The 17,962-nt window shown below is 44.5% G+C and overlaps 1 protein-coding gene across 1 annotated transcript in view; it reads left to right on the top strand.

The window, feature by feature from the left end:
- Window positions 1-17,504, top strand: part of SLC38A6 (solute carrier family 38 member 6) — a 110,557-nt gene extending 93,053 nt beyond the window's left edge. Inside the window, exons 11-16 of the mRNA XM_068254424.1 lie at window positions 4,915-4,994; window positions 6,078-6,178; window positions 9,199-9,323; window positions 11,678-11,822; window positions 13,902-13,996; window positions 16,594-17,504. Of these exons, the coding sequence (XP_068110525.1) occupies window positions 4,915-4,994; window positions 6,078-6,178; window positions 9,199-9,323; window positions 11,678-11,822; window positions 13,902-13,996; window positions 16,594-16,677 (630 nt within the window). The 3' untranslated portion in view covers window positions 16,678-17,504. The remainder of the gene's footprint in view (window positions 1-4,914; window positions 4,995-6,077; window positions 6,179-9,198; window positions 9,324-11,677; window positions 11,823-13,901; window positions 13,997-16,593) is intronic.
- Window positions 17,505-17,962: the final 458 nt, after the last annotated feature.

Here is a 17,962-nt window from a genome sequence, read left to right as displayed (position 1 = left end):
ATCCTTTTACTTTTACTTTTCAGATATAGGAACATATCAGTGCGTGCAAGAAGGGGTGGGTGGGGGTCGACTTAACAGAGTATTAGCAGGTCCTGTCTTCAGCCTGTTAGAAGCCAGGGAAAAGATGGCTTGTACAGAGTTTTTGTCTGCGGAAGAGACACCATCCGTCAAGCCTGGAGCACTTGAGCCCTTCCCTCCTGTTTATCAGGGACGTGGCGGTTGTGGAAACGTGATCGGTGTATCTTCCTCTCATAGATCATGTTAAGAGGCTCTTGGCAATAACAATAATGATGTACTGATCTGGAGGTAGGGGGACCCTCTGATCTTCTGAACTTCAAACGTTGGCACCATCCAAGGGAATAATAAGCCCCCAGGGAGTCTTGGGTTTCATCAGGCTTGACCGAAGAGGGGATTTAAAATGTTGGGGACATTTAAAAAAAAAAAAAAAAACATCACCCAAGGTTGCTTGTTCTTGTCAGGCCTGATTTACCCTCAGCCTTTTACAGCAGGCTTGGGTTACAAACACAACAGGGTGAAGTGGCTGTGTGTAGTTATTATCTGGACAGTGGTGAAGCTACCTGTGCCTTGTAACTGCTGAGATGTGTCACTGGGAGATCGGGGGAGGGGGAAGTCTGCTTGTTTTGCTATCTGGGGCTTGTTTATTTTACTAACCACCAGGCTTAGGAGGAGTGTGAATGTAGCGTGAGCAGCATGTCTGTTAAAGCGGACCTGAACTCAGAGCTTCTTCTCTGCTCTAAAAGATAAGCAACAGCATAATAACCTTTAGAAAAACATTTCTTTGTTACAGCTGATACAAATCCTACAATAAATCTGCAGTGTGCCTACTTCCTGCTTTCATGGAAGCAGACATACAGGATCTTCTCAAAAAATTAGCATATTGTGATAAAGTTTATTATTTTCTGTAATGTACTGATAAACATTAGACTTTCATATATTTTAGATTCAAATACACACAACTGAAGTAGTTCAAGCCTTTTATGGTTTTAATATTGATGATTTTGGCATACAGCTCATGAAAACCCAGATTTCCTATCTCCAAAAATTAGCATATTTCATCCGACCAATAAAAGAAAAGTGTTTTTAAAACAACAAAAGTCAACCTTCAAATAATTATGGAGCGCACCGCTGGTGCAATAAGTTTTTACTTTAAAAAAGACACGCATAAAAAAACACACTCACAGTGTAAAATCAGATCAAAACGCCTGTCAAGCCTGCCAGCAGTCCTCTCCTGTCAGCCGCGCTTGGCCAGAGCTGCGGGAGCCGATGTAGATGGCGTGGAGCTGGATGCGGTGGGCGGAGTCAGGTCGCGGGGATGCCGTCTGACGTCACGACGCGTTTCGGCGTAGACCACGCCTTCGTCAGGTCCTGACAGGCGTTTTGATCTGATTTTACACTGTGAGTGTGTTTTTTTATGCGTGTCTTTTTTAAAGTAAAAACTTATTGCACCAGCGGTGCGCTCCTCTCTTCTTGCCTCTTTTACATAGATCTACTGGAGCCACCCAGTTATTGGAGCAGCACCCATTAATCACTTCCAGCCCACCAGTCTATGTAGACAGCGCAGTGTTTTCTTTGCTGTGTTCAAATAATTATGTTCAGTTATGCACTCAATACTTGGTCGGGAATCCTTTTGCAGAAATGATTGCTTCAATGTGGCGTGGCATGGAGGCAATCAGCCTGTGGCACTGCTCAGGTGTTATGGAGGCCCAGGATGCTTCGATAGCGGCCTTAAGCTCATCCAGAGTGTTGGGCCTTGCGTCTCTCAACTTTCTCTTCACAATATCCCACAGATTCTCTATGGGGTTCTGGTCAGGAGAGTTGGCAGGCCAATTGAGCACAGTAATACCATGGTCAGTAAACCATTTACCGGTGGTTTTGGCACTGTGAGCAGGTGCCAGGTCGTGCTGAAAAATGAAATCTTCATCTCCATAAAGCTTTTCAGCAGATGGAAGCATGAAGTGCTCCAAAATCTCCTGATAGCTAGCTGCATTGACCCTGCCCTTGATAAAACACAGTGGAACAACACCAGCAGCTGACATGGCATCCCAGACCACCACTGACTGTGGGTACTTGACACTGGACTTCAGGCATTTTGGCATTTCCCTCTCCCCAGTCTTCCTCCAGACTCTGGCACCTTGATTTCAGAATGACATGTAAAAGTTGCTTTCATCCGAAAAAAGTACTTTGGCCCACTGAGCAACAGTCCAGTGCTGCTTCTCTGTAGCCCAGGTCAGGCGCTTCTGCCGCTGTTTCTGGTTCAAAAGTGGGTTCATGCTTCCATCTGTTGAAAAGCTTTATGAAGATGAAGATTTCATTTTTCAGCACGACCTGGCACCTGCTCACAGTGCCAAAACCACTGGTAAATGGTTTACTGACCATGGTATTACTGTGCTCAATTGGCCTGCCAACTTTCCTGACCTGAACTCCATAGAGAATCTGTGGGATATTGTGAAGAGAAAGTTGAGAGACGCAAGACCCAACACTCTGGATGAGCTTAAGGCCGCTATCGAAGCATCCTGGGCCTCCATAACACGTGAGCAGTGCCACAGGCTGATTGCCTCCATGCCACGCCGCATTGAAGCAGTCATTTCTGCAAAAGGATTCCCGACCAAGTATTGAGTGCATAACTGAACATAATTATTTGAAGGTTGACTTTTTTTGTTTTAAAAACACTTTTCTTTTATTGGTCGAATGAAATATGCTAATTTTTTGAGATAGGAATTTTGGGTTTTCGTGAGCTGTATGCCAAAATCATCAATATTAAAACAATAAAAGGCTTGAACTACTTCAGTTGTGTGTAGTGAATCTAAAATATATGAAAGTCTAATGTTTATCAGTACATTACAGAAAATAATGAACTTTATCACAATATGCTAATTTTTTGAGAAGATCCTGTATTGTTAACATCCTGTGCTTTCAAATGAGCTTATCTGCCATAGGCAATCAGGTGACACAGCCGAGAGATCACATTACAACTTGTGATTAGTCACAGATGAGGGGGGATTACACAGGCTAAACTCTCTAAATACATACAGGGTGCATTTCTCTCTGTTTTCCTTCTGTCCTGTGCACTTTAAGGTAGTCATACACTAAAAGATGTTTTGAATCTTATGGACATTCAATTCAATAAATGCATCAGAATGAACAAAAAATAATGAAAATCAGGACCTTAAAGAGGAACTCCAGTGAAAATAATGTAATAAAAAAAGTGCTTCATTTTTACAATAATTATGTATAAATGATTTAGTCAGTGTTTTCCCATTGTAAAATCTTTTAAATCCCCGATTCACAATCTGGCATTTATCACATGGTGACATTTTTACTGTTGGCAGGTGATGTAGCTGCTGCATGCTTTTTTGGCAGTTGGAAACAGCTGTAAACAGCTATTTCCCACAATGCATCAAGGTTCACAGACAGGAAACTGCCAGAAGTACCTCAGTACCTCAGTACTCAGAGCTTCTTGTGGGATTGGTTTCACCACAACATTAGCCATACAGCGCCCCCTGATGGTCTGTTTGTGAAAGGAATAGATTTCTCATGTAAAAGGGGGTATCAGCTACTGATTGGGATAAAGTTCAATTCTTGGTCGGAGTTTCTCTTTAATTCATCAGTTTTGATCAGAATATCAATTGAAATTCATTTGGGACAGTCAATAGTTTTTTTTCTATCAATTGGGCAGAGTGAGGGATTGATGGTTGTAAAGAATTGTGCAGTATCGATCAATGCAAAGATAGCAGTGGCGGAGGTTCAATCAATTGCTGTCTCTCTTTTATTTTATTTATTTATTTATTTTTTTTATTGATAAATTTACCAGTAATTGAAATGGAGTGTGAGCACTTTGGTAAAATGATTGCTACTTCGTGATCAGTTTTCAATCAGGCATATATCGAGTGATCACCAGATTTGGCGCCTGTCATATAGCATACAGCTAAAGGTGACCATACATCAGGCAACTTGGTGGCTGATCAACCATCCAATGCGATGATTATAATCGAATCAGAGGAAAACCTGTGCCGCCAAGAGCATGCCCGAATGCTGGTGTGACCAATTTTGGGCCGAAATTGGTTGCATGCATCGATTGGACCGATATGCTTGACCGGGTGCACTGTGGTAAATGCATGAGATATCGGGATTAAGGCGAATGAACCCCCGGCGCTGTCCCCCCAAGTGTAAAATGTAAACCCCCCCCCCCCCCATGCATGATTTCTTTACCTGTCAGAGTCTGTCGCTAGCTCCGTCCTCTTCCTCACACACGCGCCCCACGTGGTTGCTGGTATATTGTGGATGCGTGTGTGTTAAATCAACTTATAAGGGACCCTGAGCAGTGCCTTAAAAAAAGAAATCTGGACTAACCTGAGGCTTCCTCCAGCACCTGTAGCCCGCGAGGATCCCCAGCCTCCTCCTCTTCCCTTCCGTGGTCCCGTTGGTAGCTCCGGTAAGCTGGCAACTTCAGCTGAAGTTACCCATGCGCGCACCTGTCGTGTCATTACGCTGGCCACATTAAGTGTCCTGCACATGCGCAGTTCAATGTTTAGAGAACCGCCCGGGATGCTTACGGCAACAGGTGACTCGATGGGTGGGAGCCGCCTGCGGGACCACGGAAGGGAAGAAGAGGATGTCGGGGGACCTCGCGGGCTACGGGGACTGGAGGAAGCACAAGGTAAGTCCAGTTTTCGTTTTTTAAGGCACTGCTTAGGGTCCCTTTTGAATTTGGGAAGGTGGATGTAAAGCTACATTTTCCTGTGTTATTCTCAAGATTAGCTAGAATTGCAAACAGGTGAGTTTAAGCTGAAATGTCGTGCATATGTACAATGATACCGAACCCTCCAGCCTCTTTCAGCTTAGTATTACCGGCTATTTCCATCTGACTCCTCCCCTGTCTGTCTCCCCCTATAGAGTGCATTTGCATTACCCACCATGGCATTCTCATTCCTCTGTCATACATCCGTTTTACCCATTTACTGTGAACTGAAAAGGTAAGTTCCATTCACATGGTGAGCTCTTACTTTATGTTCAGTTATTTTGTCTCTTCCTATTGTAATGGGACATCCTGTCCAATTATATTTCTAGCAGTTTTCTTGTTTATGATATAAATCCTCCATTTAAAGTGGTATGAAACTCAAAATTGCATTTATGCTCTAAAAGATTATACATCTGCTGCTAATCTAACAAGTGTATGGCCACCTTTAGTCTAATAGCAATCAGTGTGTGACGGCTGGGGTGGCAGGGATGGAGGGGTGTCTTAGCCTTGGGTGCTGGAGGACCTTATCTGGCTCTGGTGTGTATAAATGGTTAAGCTGTGCTAATACTGATAGTAATGCTCTTACAACCTAGTTCATGCCTTCGTCACCTCATGGCTGATATGTTGCAATGCCCTATATACAGGCCTTCCAAATAAAGCCGCCTGCAGCTAGTACAGAATGCTGCTACAAGACTTAACAAGCCAACCACACCATTGCCACATAACACCTATGATTTCCTCACTCCACTGGCTAAGCATAAAATGGAGAATTCTCTGCAAAATTGGCTAACATTCAAATCCCTATATATCCTAGGCCCTGGATACCTAAAGCATTTGTTGCAACTGCATCACACCTCCCACAGCCTCAGATCAAAAGGATCCAATAACTTGACCACACCCTGAGTCCAACTAAAAACCTTTGGAGCCAGAGCTTTCTGTCATGCTGCCCCTACCCTGTGGAATGCCTTGCCAAACATAATCAAGACAAATTAAACCCTGGACACGTTTAATTTAAAACTAAAAAGTAAACCTGTTTGGTCTGGCATTGATGTTCACAAAACTTCCCCCCCTGTACACATCACTATGTACTGATCTGAGACAAGTGTATGTGCTATGGGAGAAAATCGCTTTACAAATGCTTTGTTGTTGTAATCTAGCTGCAGTGTGTTCTGGTCCTTGATTTTTTATTTTTTTTTTTCAAATAATTTGACCAAATATTTGCTGTCCATACACTGCATTTGGCCTATTTTATACCTTGACTGTGGCCAGTTCCTCAGACGTTTCCAAATGAATTTTGCATTTCTTCGTCTTTCTACAGCCCGTCCAAGAGCCGTATGCAGAATGTGGCAAACGTCGGCATATCTCTCAGCTTCATCGTCTACTTCATCTCCGCTCTGTTTGGCTACCTCAGCTTCTACGGTATATACTCAGCAAAACAGGAGCTGCTCTGTGTGGTAGGAACTGGGTTCATTCTCAATAATACCAGTTGCCTGACAGTCCTCCTGGCCTATTTGGCTACAGTAGTGTCTGAATAACACCAGAACACCAGAAGCAAGCATGCAGCTAATCTTATCTGATCTGACAATAATGTCAGAAACGCCTGATCTGCTGCAGTGTCTGAATCGCACACCTCCAAAAAGCATGCAGCTAATCCAGTCTGCCTTCAGTCAGAGCACCTGATCTGCATGCTTGTTGAGGGGATGAGGCTGAAAGTATTAGAGACACAGGATCAGCAGGAGAGTCAGGCAACTGGTATTATTTTAAAAGGAAAATTCCATATCCTTCTCAGTTTAGGTTCCCTTTAAAAGGAAATAAATATGGCAGCCTCCATATACCTCTCACTTCAGTTGTCCTTTAAAAGCGGGCCTGAGCTTACAACTTCTTCTCTGCTCTCTGCTTCTCGAGCCCGCGTGATGCACTAAAGGTGGCCATACACTGGTCGATTTGCCATCAGATTCGACCAACAGATAGATCCCTCTCTGATCGAATCTGATCAGAGAGGGATCGTATGGCTACCTTTACAGCAAACAGATTGTGAACCGATTTCAGCCTGAAACCGTTCACAATCTGTGGTGGTGGTGCTGCTGCTGCTTCCCCCGCCCCCCCCCCCCCCCCCCCCGCATACATTACCCGCTCCGCCGGCGCGACTCCAGTCTCCCGGTCACCGCTGCTCTGTCTGCGCTCTGGTCTCCAGGTCCAGCATGCCTCACTTCTTCTAGCCCGGCAGGAAGTTTAAACAGTAGAGGGCGCTCTACTGTTTAAACTTCCTGCCGGGCTAGAAGAAGTGAGGCATGCCGGACCTGGAGACCAGAGCGCAGACAGAGCAGCGGTGACCGGGAGACTGGAGTCGCGCCAGCGGAGCAGGTAATGTATGCGGGCTCTATTGCGTCGGTCATCGGGTACTCGAACGCCGCTAGCGATGCGCTCTTTACCCGCGGGCGATCGACGGTTATTTTCCGCACGGCACGATCGTCGGGATCGGACGAAATGGATCGAAATTCGGCGTGTAGCGTGAACGATTGGCAGCAGATTCGATCCCAGTGATCGAATCTGCTGTCGAAACGGGCGCAAATCGGGCCAGTGTATGGCCAGCTTAAGGCTACTTTTCGGGTGTCTCTCTTTCCCTCCTGGCGTTTGGACAGCTGATTCTTTTTCATTATTTTCTGCGTAAGTTGCACATCTCTTACCCTCTATATTTTGCACTTGGCACTTTATGTACTACCTGCTATAGATAGCATATATAAATTATCCACTTTTATTATATTGTAATTCATTATGGATGTTCATTATGCACTTTATTAATGTTTGATTGTTTGTACACATAATCTTTTAAGATTAATTTATTATATACAGCTTCACTATTCTGTGGTTGTGCATTTTCTAATTAACGTTATTCACAATTATCAAATTACCCTAAGAGGTGACTAAGCATATTGTACTCGTAATTGTCTCAAATGCCAGCTGTGATTGTATTGTCTTATTAATTGATTTATGGGATCGAGAGACCCTTTTGGTCACATGGCGTGACCTTTTTAAGTGTTTTTATAATTGATGTTTTTTTGGAAAACAATAAATAATAATAATAATAATAAACTGAACATTTGTATAGCGCTTTTCTCCTGTTGGACTCAAAGCGCTCGAGCTGCAGCCACTGGGGCGCGCTCAAGAGGCCACCCTGCAGTGTTAGGGAGTCTTGCCTCGAACTCCTTACTGAATAGGTACTTGACCTAGCCAGGATTCGAACCCTGGTCTCCCATGTCAAAGGCAGAGCCCTTAACCAGTACACTATCCAGCCACTGTAATATAAAGATATATATATATATTTTTTTGAATATTATTAGTTTGGTGCTGTTCATGGGGACATCCTTTTTTCTTTTTCTTTAATACCATTGAAGTTTCCCTCCCCTAGCACATTCTAATTGAGGTATTGCTACCAATGTTTTGTAAAATTTGTTTTGCATGGTGCTGGTCCCCATCTTTTTGAGTGAATGCTCTAAAAAATACACAACTGCATAATAACCTTTAAAGGAAAACATTTCTTTGTTACAGCTTACACAACTTCTGCAATAAATCTGCAGTGTGTCTACTTCCTGCTTTCATGGAAGCAAAGTGTGAACATCCTGTATTTACATAATAGCTGTGTCTGCCGAAGACTGCCAAATGTCTGTGCTGACACAGCTGAGAGATCATATTCCACTTGTGATTACTTGAAGATGAGGGGTAATTAGGCTCTTTTCTCTAAAAACACACAGAGTGCGTTTCTCTGTTTCCTTGTGTCCTGTGCTAGAGTTCAGGTCCACTTTAAGCAGCTCCAACAACCCCACCTGCAGGACCGGCAGTTAACTCATTTAGCTCTGCTGATTCAGGTCACATAAGCAAATTCTTAAAGAGAACCAGAGATGAAGCACCCTCTTGTATTTTATTGTATAAATCAGTGGGAACATGACAGTAAACACCTAATCTGCTCTTTGTTTCATTGTTCTCTGTTTAATCTGACTGTTATCACCTCTGATAAGAATCCCCGACTGAGCACTCAGTCTGGCTTTGCTACGGAAAGATTATAGCGGAATCTGTCTTCTCTGGTGTCTTTTCAAGCCCAAGCCTGCCCCCTTGTGGCTCTGCTATAATGACTTAGCTATAATTATTCCCCGCAAAGCCAGACTGAATGGTCAGTCCGGGATTCTTATCACAGCCGATAACAGACACTTTTAGCAGTGAGGATGAAACAGAGAGCATGGTAAGTGTTTTCTCTAATGTTCTTACTGATATATATGGTAAAATACACAAGGCTGCTTCGTCTCTGGTTCCCTTTAATAGGATTTTTTATCTGCAGAAGCTTCAGTTGACACAAGAAAGGTGTTCTTTGAATTCTGTGATAACTAACCTACCAGATGATTCATGAAATGGGCTTGACATGTTATTTTCTATTGTTGTATCAGACCAAGTGGATTCAGAATTGCTGCAGGGTTACAGCAAGTTCCTCCCTAACGACGTGCTGATTATGACTGTCCGGCTGTCCATTCTACTGGCTGTAATGCTGACCGTACCGCTGATCCACTTTCCTGTGAGTAAGCCCGATAAGCACCATGGAAGATGCTGTGATCTATAAATCCAAAATAATAATAATAGTTGGATCATTTCCATGTGGCTCAAATAGAGAAGCTCATATTTGCCTAGAGAGCAGGAGGGACCGTTTATAGAGAAGATGCAACATAAATAACACTTCCTAACTTCCTTTTTCACATACAGGTAGTCCCCGACTTACGAACGATCCGCCGATATGAATGGCATGGATTCTGTTTCCATGGGAACAAGTCAAAAAAAAAATTCAAATTAGACTTTTTGGAGTTTTTGAGAAAACCGATTTAAAAAAATTCAAACAAAAAATGTCTTTTAAACTTGTATAAACAGGTACAGGGGGCAGAGGTGAGACAGAGGGGGACACTAGAGGCACATGAGGGACAGGGATGGCACAATGTTCCGACTTAAGAACAGATTCAGGTTAAGAACGAACCTACAGTCCCTATCTCATTCGTTAAAGGACTTCCGAGGCCAAATGTTGCAAAAAAAAAAAAAGTTAGATACCTGCATAACTTCGGAGGACACGGAGGATGCTGTCCGCGCCCTCTGTGCCGTTCCGCCGGGTCCCCGCCGCTCATAGCCCCCCCGAACGGCTCACGACCCCACGGCCAGGCTCGGGCTCTCCTGCCTGCATAAAGATGGACGCTGGCCGCGGCTGCGCACTCCGCATAGCCGCTAGTGCGGCTGCACAGCTCTAGGGCCAACCCCCCCCGATCCACGCTACAGGAAACAGCCTGTTGCGTGGATCGGGGGGTTGGCCCTAGAGCTGCGCAGCCGCACTATTACTGCGGGAAATGTGGAAAAAGCGGACGCGTTGTCTGAGGACGACTGGCAGTCGGCCGAAACGAAATTAAGCCGCGGCGGGGGACCGGAGGACACTGGAGGAGCTGCGCAGGCACAGGACGGCTGCAGGAGGCTTGCGAAAGCCCCTGGTAAGTGAAATTTTTTTTTTGTTCCACGGTTAAGGTTCCCTTTACCCGGGGACTACCTGTATTCCATTTCCTGTGTATGTAACGACCAGAACCCGAAGCCTAGCCACTTCAGGTTCTGGTCGGCCAATATGCAAGGTGGCTGGCTACTGCGGCCAATGTGGGAACAAAACTGTATTCACTTGATCTCGTACTGTAGAAAAGCAGGGTCCGGGCACCAGTGAACTTCAGAAATCCACACTTTTATTTCATCCCCAAACAAGACAGATACAAGTGAGCAGGACTGGTCTTACAGCTGTTTCACAAGCAGCACGCTTGCTTCCTTGATGTCGTTGGGCATTGAATCTTTACCGCTGCTGGCCTAATTTGTCAATCGTCCGCTTGATTGTCATCCAAAATTGTTTGGTCAATTGCACTGGAAGGAAGATATCAATTGATCGACTGGGACCTGGAACAGCAGCAGGTTCGAAAGCCCAATAAAAATATACGTCATTGAATAGTCTAACGATGTGGTTAGATAGATTTTTGTATAGATTGCATTTTGAAATCTACTAAAAATCTATACCTAGTGTGTGGCAGTTATAGATCCCTCCCAGATCAGATTTGATTTGATAAAGCAGACCTAAACTCAGAACTTCCTCTCTTCTCTAAAAGATAAACAACAGCATAATAAGCTTTACAGAAAAACATGTCCTTGTTACAGCTTATAGAGCTCCTTCAGCGTTGCTGCAGGATAGTTACTTCCTGGTTTGCTGGGAGCACAGAAATGGTTAAACTCATGTGTCTACTTATTAGCTCTCAACTTGGCAGACAGCTGGGAGCTCAAATGACGCTAGCTCATTATTTGCTGAGAAGAGAGAATTAGACAGGCTGTTCTCTATAAACACATGCAGGGTGGATATATTTCAAGAGTTCAGTTCCACTTTAACGACTTCGCATTTCGGGGTTTACCTCTTGAGATTCCTGGCAATTTGGGCATTACAGCTGTCTCTATTGATACAGCAATCACATTTGTATTACTTATGCCATTAGAGTGATACATATGTTGTTGTTTTTTTCAGGACACTCTAGGCTTATTTAGGGTATTTTTTTATTTCAAAGAATTATTTAGTTTCATAGACCTTTTATAGAGAAAAAATAGGCCTAAATTCAGAAAATACACATTGTTTTAATTTTTCACCCTTCATAACTTTCACATGTCAAGTGCCACAGTTTTAAAATACCTCAAAATATATTTCTTGGCTCGTACCGATTAAAATGATAACCTATATGCCATATTTTATCACGAATTTGGAATGTTGCAAATCATTATCGCCAGGCTGTGCATCTGTAGCGATTTGGATCCGATCGCTAAGGAAATTGAGAAAAAACATTTTCACACCAGTAATCAAATTTATGTTTTATACAGGCACGAAAGGCTGTCATGATGATGCTGTTCTCTAATTATCCGTTCTCGTACCTCCGTCACATCATGGTCACCTTGGTCCTAAATGTAATCATCGTTCTACTTGCCATATATGTGCCAGATATACGGAATGTATTTGGTGTAGTTGGTGAGTACTTTCTATTGTTATCCTAGCCAAAGTGAGGGCACAGGTGGAATATTGAACTATAAGCTGTAGGCTAATGAGGTAGTGAGAGAAAGAAGACAGATGGTGAAGTGAGGGGTAGAGAGAGAAAAGTGTCAGAGAACGAGAGAAGTGTCAGGGGCAGAACAAAAGGCAATAAAGTGCCAGGAAAAGGGAGGAAGCAAAGTGTCAGGGAAGGGTATGGAGAAAAGTGTTGGTGAAACAGAAGAAGAAAAGTATCAGGGAAAGAGAAGGAGAAAAGTGTTAGGGAAAGGGAGCATTGTGTTGGAGAAAGAGAGGGAGAAAAGTATCGGGTGGGGGGGAGCAAGGTGTTGAGGAGAACCCACAGAGGAGACATCGGGAACCCAATATAGTGTAGTATGTACTGGTAAATAGAGGTGAAAAAGCAAGTATTTAATAACACTCACAAACCAGGGTTACCCTCGAGGCAACTACTGAATAGGCAGGTGGGGAGACCTGTCCCCACTCAAGATTAAGAAGTCGCTCTCTTTAGATCAGAAGAAAGGGGCAACACCCCTCCACCCGGGGTGGACTCAGGTAACGTATAGGCAAAACAGAGGCGCCAAAAGGATAAAAATCTCTGAAAAGTGTAAAATAAGAGAAGGTCAAGGTGGAATTACCTCTTCCAAACAGACACAAGATACTGTTGATCTTATTCAGCAAAAATATTTATTGACATACTCCAGAAAGTGCAACGCGTTTCACAGGCATATCCCGCGTCCTCGGGCTAAGAACGGAGTACATAACTTATACCAGACTTGCATGAGTTATATGCCTGAGGAAGCGGTATATGCCTGTGAAACGCGTTGCACTTTCTGGAGTATGTAAATAAATATTTTTGCTAAATAAGATCAACAGTATCTTGTGTCTGGAGGAGGTAAGTCCACCTTGACCTCCTCCTATTTCAAGGTGTTGAGGAGGAAAGGGAGTAAGCAAATTGTCAGGGAAAGAGTACAAGCAAAAGAAAGGGAGCAAAGTGTTAAGGACCAAGTATGTTAGCAAACAGGCCTAGTGCAAACCAGAGCGGTTCGGCTGCGGTTTGCGATCCGCTTGCGGGTGCGGATCCGCTTGGGTAATGTATTTCAATGGGCTGGTGCACACCAGAGCGGGAGGCGTTTTGCAGAAACGCATACTCCCGGGCTGCTGCAGATTTTGGATTGCGGATGCGTTTCTACCTCAATGTTAAGTATAGGAAAAACGCAAACCGCTCTGAAAAACGGCACTTCAGAGCGGTTTGCCAGGCGTTTTTTGTTACAGTAGCTGTTCAGTAACAGCTTTACTGTAACAATACATGAAATCTACTACACCAAAAACGCTTCACAAAACCGCAAAATGCTAGGTGAAACGCTACAGTAAAAGAAGAAAAAGCGTTTCAAAATCTGCTAGCATTTTGCGGATCTGCTAGCGGTTTTTGGTGTGCACCAGGCCACAGAGAGCAAAGCAGCACAGAGGGCTGGTGCACACCGAGCGGCTTTTTCAGCGTTTCTGCACACCAGAGCGGGAGGCGTTTTGCTGAAACGCATACTCCCGGGGTGAGGCATTTTTTGGATTGCGGATGCGTTTCTGCCTCAATGTTAAGTATAGGAAAAACGCCAACCGCTCTGAAAAACGCCTGTTCAGAGCGGTTTTGCCGGCATTTTTGTTACAGAAGCTGTTCAGTAACAGTTTTACTGTAACAATATATGAAATCTACTACACCAAAACCGCTACACAAAACCGCAAAACGCTAGCTGAAACGCTACAGAAAAATAAGAAAAAGCGTTTCAAAATCTGCTAGCATTTTGCGGATCTGCTAGCGGTTTTTGGTGTGCACCAGGCCTGAAAGAGTGATATTGCAAAATACTGGGGAGAATGTGAGAGGGTATGGTTGCGCAGACAGAGAGGTTAAACCAGTGCTGAAAAATAGAGAAAAGTTATTATTTCTGCTTGGGTCCGATCGGCTACTGTGATTCAGACATTAGCTGCACTCCAGTGAATAAGCTAGGAGGGCTTCCGGGGAGAAATAGGGGAAAAGAACCCAAAACTCCTCTCTTGTCGTTTTAGGATCGACAACTTCCACGTGTCTGTTATTTGCATTCCCTGGAATGTTTTACTTGAAGCTGAGCTATGAAGACTTTTTTTCCTGCCAGAAACTTGGGGTATGTTCCCGTTTTTACTATTTCCAAACTCTAAGTGTTCTGTAAGAATGAAAACTGTTATAAAATCAGCTGTCAGCAAAGTTATGTACAGATCACCAGCAATTGGCACCAAATTGAAATCTACGTGCCCACATCGGGATTTTTTGAATGATTTTTCCGTCGATTGTTTTTGCATGGCGAGCGATCATTTCTGCAATCTCGCGATGTGGGTAAGTGTGCGCGATTAGGCAAATACCACTTTGAGATGCACTGTGGATGGTATCTTTAAGATCACAAACGGCTCCCACACAAAGAGCCGCAACCGTTTCAACTTTGGTTCGTGCCCATCGTGTGTTCCCGTAGGTAGATGAATCGGGGAGCACTCGTTCATCAGGCGGCGTTGATGAGAATTCCCCGATCCAATACACACAATACAAAACTGGCACTGTCGTGTAGCTTTTGTAAAAAAAAAAATAGCTGGCAGTCTCAGGTTTAATTGACACTATGGGCCCAATCCTATTCACTTTTTCTCCTAGGAGATCATTTTTTACCTTCTGATTAAAACATCTTTTCAGCATTCTGCAATTGAAACAGTACCAACAACGTAGGTGAAAAAGAACTATCAAAATTATTCTGAGTATTTTCTTGCTTGCTGGTGGTTTAAAGGCAACCTAAGACGGCAGTGGGGGAGAAATTCATACACACCTGGGGCTTCCTCCAGCCCCCTTCAGACCTTTTTGCTCCCTCACTGTCCTCCTGGGCCACCTCGATCCGCTGCTAGGGTTTTCTGAAGTTTCTCCGGTCGGGGCGTACTGCTAGTGCTCGGCTTGGTCACACCCTCCTATTTCCGGTAGTGTACTGCACAGGCGTAGAACGCTCTTGGCGACGGGAGCGTGATGTCAGTGAAGGTGCAGCTTTACTGCGCATGCTCCGACTGGCCGCGACGGGAGAAACTTCAGAGGACTCTAGCGGCGGATTGATGCGGCCTTGGGGGACAGTGAGTGGGCCGAAGGCAGCCCCAGGTATGTATGAATTTCCCCCTACGCCGTCTTAGGTACACTTTAAAGCACAACTGTAAGCTGTAAAAAAAAAAAAAAGTTTAACTTACCTGGGGCTTCTACCGGCCCTCGCCCGGTCTGCCCGTGCAGGGACAAAATGATCCTCCGGTCCCAGCCGCCACTCACTTCCGGGTTTTCGCCACTGCGCCTGTGCGGCCCTGGCTGCGCGCGTCCTTGCTCCTGCTGATATTAAAGTTGCGAAAACCGGAAGTGAGCTTTGGCGGAGACCGGAAGATCGTTTGTCCTGGCGGAGCACAGGACGTCTGAGAGGGGCTCGTAGAAGCCAAACTCTTGGCTTCTACTCCAGTAGGCGTGAACGCTGCGACTGGTTTGCAGCTCCGTCATCAGTCTACCAGCAGCGATCGCCGCTTGCAGACTGTTAGATGGGGAAACTGCTGTCTATTTACATTGTACAGCGCTGCGATCTACGGCAGCGATGTACTGGGGACAGCCGTGTCACTTGGCTGTCCCCTCGGGAGGTTCACAGAGCGATCGGCTCTCATAAATTTATGCCTATGAGAGCTGATTTCCGGGATTGGCTGGCGGGGGGAGGGAGGGTCTTAAAGTGGATCCGAGATGAACTTTTAATCATTGCATAATTGTGTTCCTTGTGTTGTTTATAGGGCATTCCTCAAGCCAAATACTTTTTTGTTTTAATACTCTAATTCCCTATAAACTAAACAAGCCACGCCCACATGTTTTCAGAGAGCCAAGGCATTTTCAGACAGTAGCAAGGGCTCATGGGAGCTCAGTCTGGGCAGAAGGAGGGGGAGGTATTACTAGCCAGAGATGGCAGAGGGAAGGAGGAGGGGAGATTAGGTTTTTTTCACATGCTGAGTGCTCAAGATGCAGATAAGCCTGCCCCTGTGTAATGTTTACAAACAACATGGCTGCAATCGTATCACAGGAAGAAATGATCATATTCTATTAAAGCTGTTTGCAGCTAGATTTGCTGTGTTAACGATCTAAACTTTAAATAAGATATATAGACAAGTTACTTGTTATAGTTAGTTTTTCATCTCGGATTCGCTTTAATAAAAATTAAAATATAGGCAAATTTATTTTACAAAAAAATAAAAAAATAAACATCCCAGCAGCAGTCAGAGCCCACCAACAGAAATCTCTGTTGGTGGGCAGAAAAGGGGGGGGGGGATCACTTGTGTGCTGAGTTGTATGGCTCTGCAGCGAGCCCTTAAAGCTGCAGTGACCTGAATTGTAAAAAAAAATAGCCTGGTCTCTAGGGGGGGTTTAAGCCTACAGTCTTCAAGTGGTTAAATGCCATTTTTGAGAAGCTGTGAAAATACCACCCAGGAGAAAACTTAGAAAAAAAGTGAATTGGATCGGGCCCTGTGAGCGTTTGGCCAAAACCTAACTGTTTTCATCCACATAAACTGAGTAGACAGTCCCTCTTGTGAGGCATCAGCAACCTGTCTCTTCCTGAACCATCTACAAGGCAGGCTTTTCGGACGAGACGCCGGCAGGACCGGCTGGTTCTCACAGAGTGAAAATTGATTCCTTCCACAAGTACTAATTTGTGTTTGTTTTCTCTTGTGTTCCCAGGCCTGTGGCTTGCTTGTTCTGGGTATTTGTATTGGTGCCTGCAGTTTAACACTAATTACCATGGACTGGGCTTACAATAAATGAGAGGATGGAGCTGGAGTTTACGTTTGCACAGAATTTACAGCCAAGGATATCCAGTTTCAGGGGGAAATTGCTTGAGAAATAGTTTGTGTTCAGAGCATGCTGCTCCTTTGCCCTTTCAGTCCGCTGGAAAAATACAGGCCGGTCACTGGCTGAAACGGAGGGCCGAAAAACAAACATTCTCTGATGAAGGGGAGGTGCTGCAGAAACAAAGCCGATAATGAATATTTTGTGGCCTGACCAAAGGTTGCAGTAATCTCCACGGGCTGCAGGCTTCGGCCTTTAATTACTGACACATGAAAATTATACAGGTGCTGAGGCTACTTGAAAGCCAAAGAACATGCCTTAATTAGTCTGCTGCAAAGCCTTTTATTTATGACTAATCCAATGGGTGTGTAGACAGGTATAATCTTAAAGTATAACTCCCACTATAGCACAGGAAAAAAACATTCCGTAAGGGACAACAGGACAACTACCTGTGTATCCATAGTAAAAACAAACAAATCAGACTTACACATTGTAAACACTTTACTAACATAGCTCATCTGTCACTTGCTGTCTCTGTCAGCTGGTAGCACTGGGGATTAGACTCTGGTTTCCATGTGGCATATAGGCAGAGTAGGATCATCCACCAGGCAACCTAAGCAGGTGCCTGGGGCCTAGTGGGTGTCAAGGGGCCCACCAGCCACCTTCTCTGACCTCTCTCCACTTCAGCTTACCAAAAAGACCACAACGGGCCCCTAAATCTACTACCTTGTCTAGGGCACCATTACATCTTAAAGTGTACCAGAGACGAAGCACCCTCATGTATTTTACCATATATATATATCAGTGGGAACGTTCGAGAAACACCTACCCTGCTCTCTGTTTCATCCTTCACTGCTCAGCCTGCTTCTTATCAGCCCTGATCAAATCTCCGACTGAGCATTCAGTCTGGCTTTGCTCAGGAGTCATTATGGCAGAGCCAGAAGGGGGCAGACTTGGGCTTGAAAAGACATCAGAGAAGACAGACTCAGCTATAATGATTCCTGAGCAAAGCCAGACTGAATGCTCAGTCGGGGATTTTATCAGGGCTGATAACAAGCAGGCTGAGCAGTGAAGGATGAAGCAGAGAGCAAGGTAGGTGTTTTCTCTAATGTTCCCACTGATGTATATGGTAAAATACATAAGGGTGCTTCATCTCTGGTTCACTTTAAACCATGTCTGCATATAGGTGTGTTGACACCTGATCATTCTAGGGCTGTGTGCTGATATTTGGGATTCTGATATCCCTCTAGTTGGGAATTCT

The sequence above is a fragment of the Hyperolius riggenbachi genome, chromosome 9, assembly GCF_040937935.1.
Source record: "Hyperolius riggenbachi isolate aHypRig1 chromosome 9, aHypRig1.pri, whole genome shotgun sequence".
Taxonomy (NCBI): Eukaryota; Metazoa; Chordata; class Amphibia; order Anura; family Hyperoliidae; genus Hyperolius; species Hyperolius riggenbachi.
This window is presented reverse-complemented; position numbering and strand designations above follow the sequence as displayed.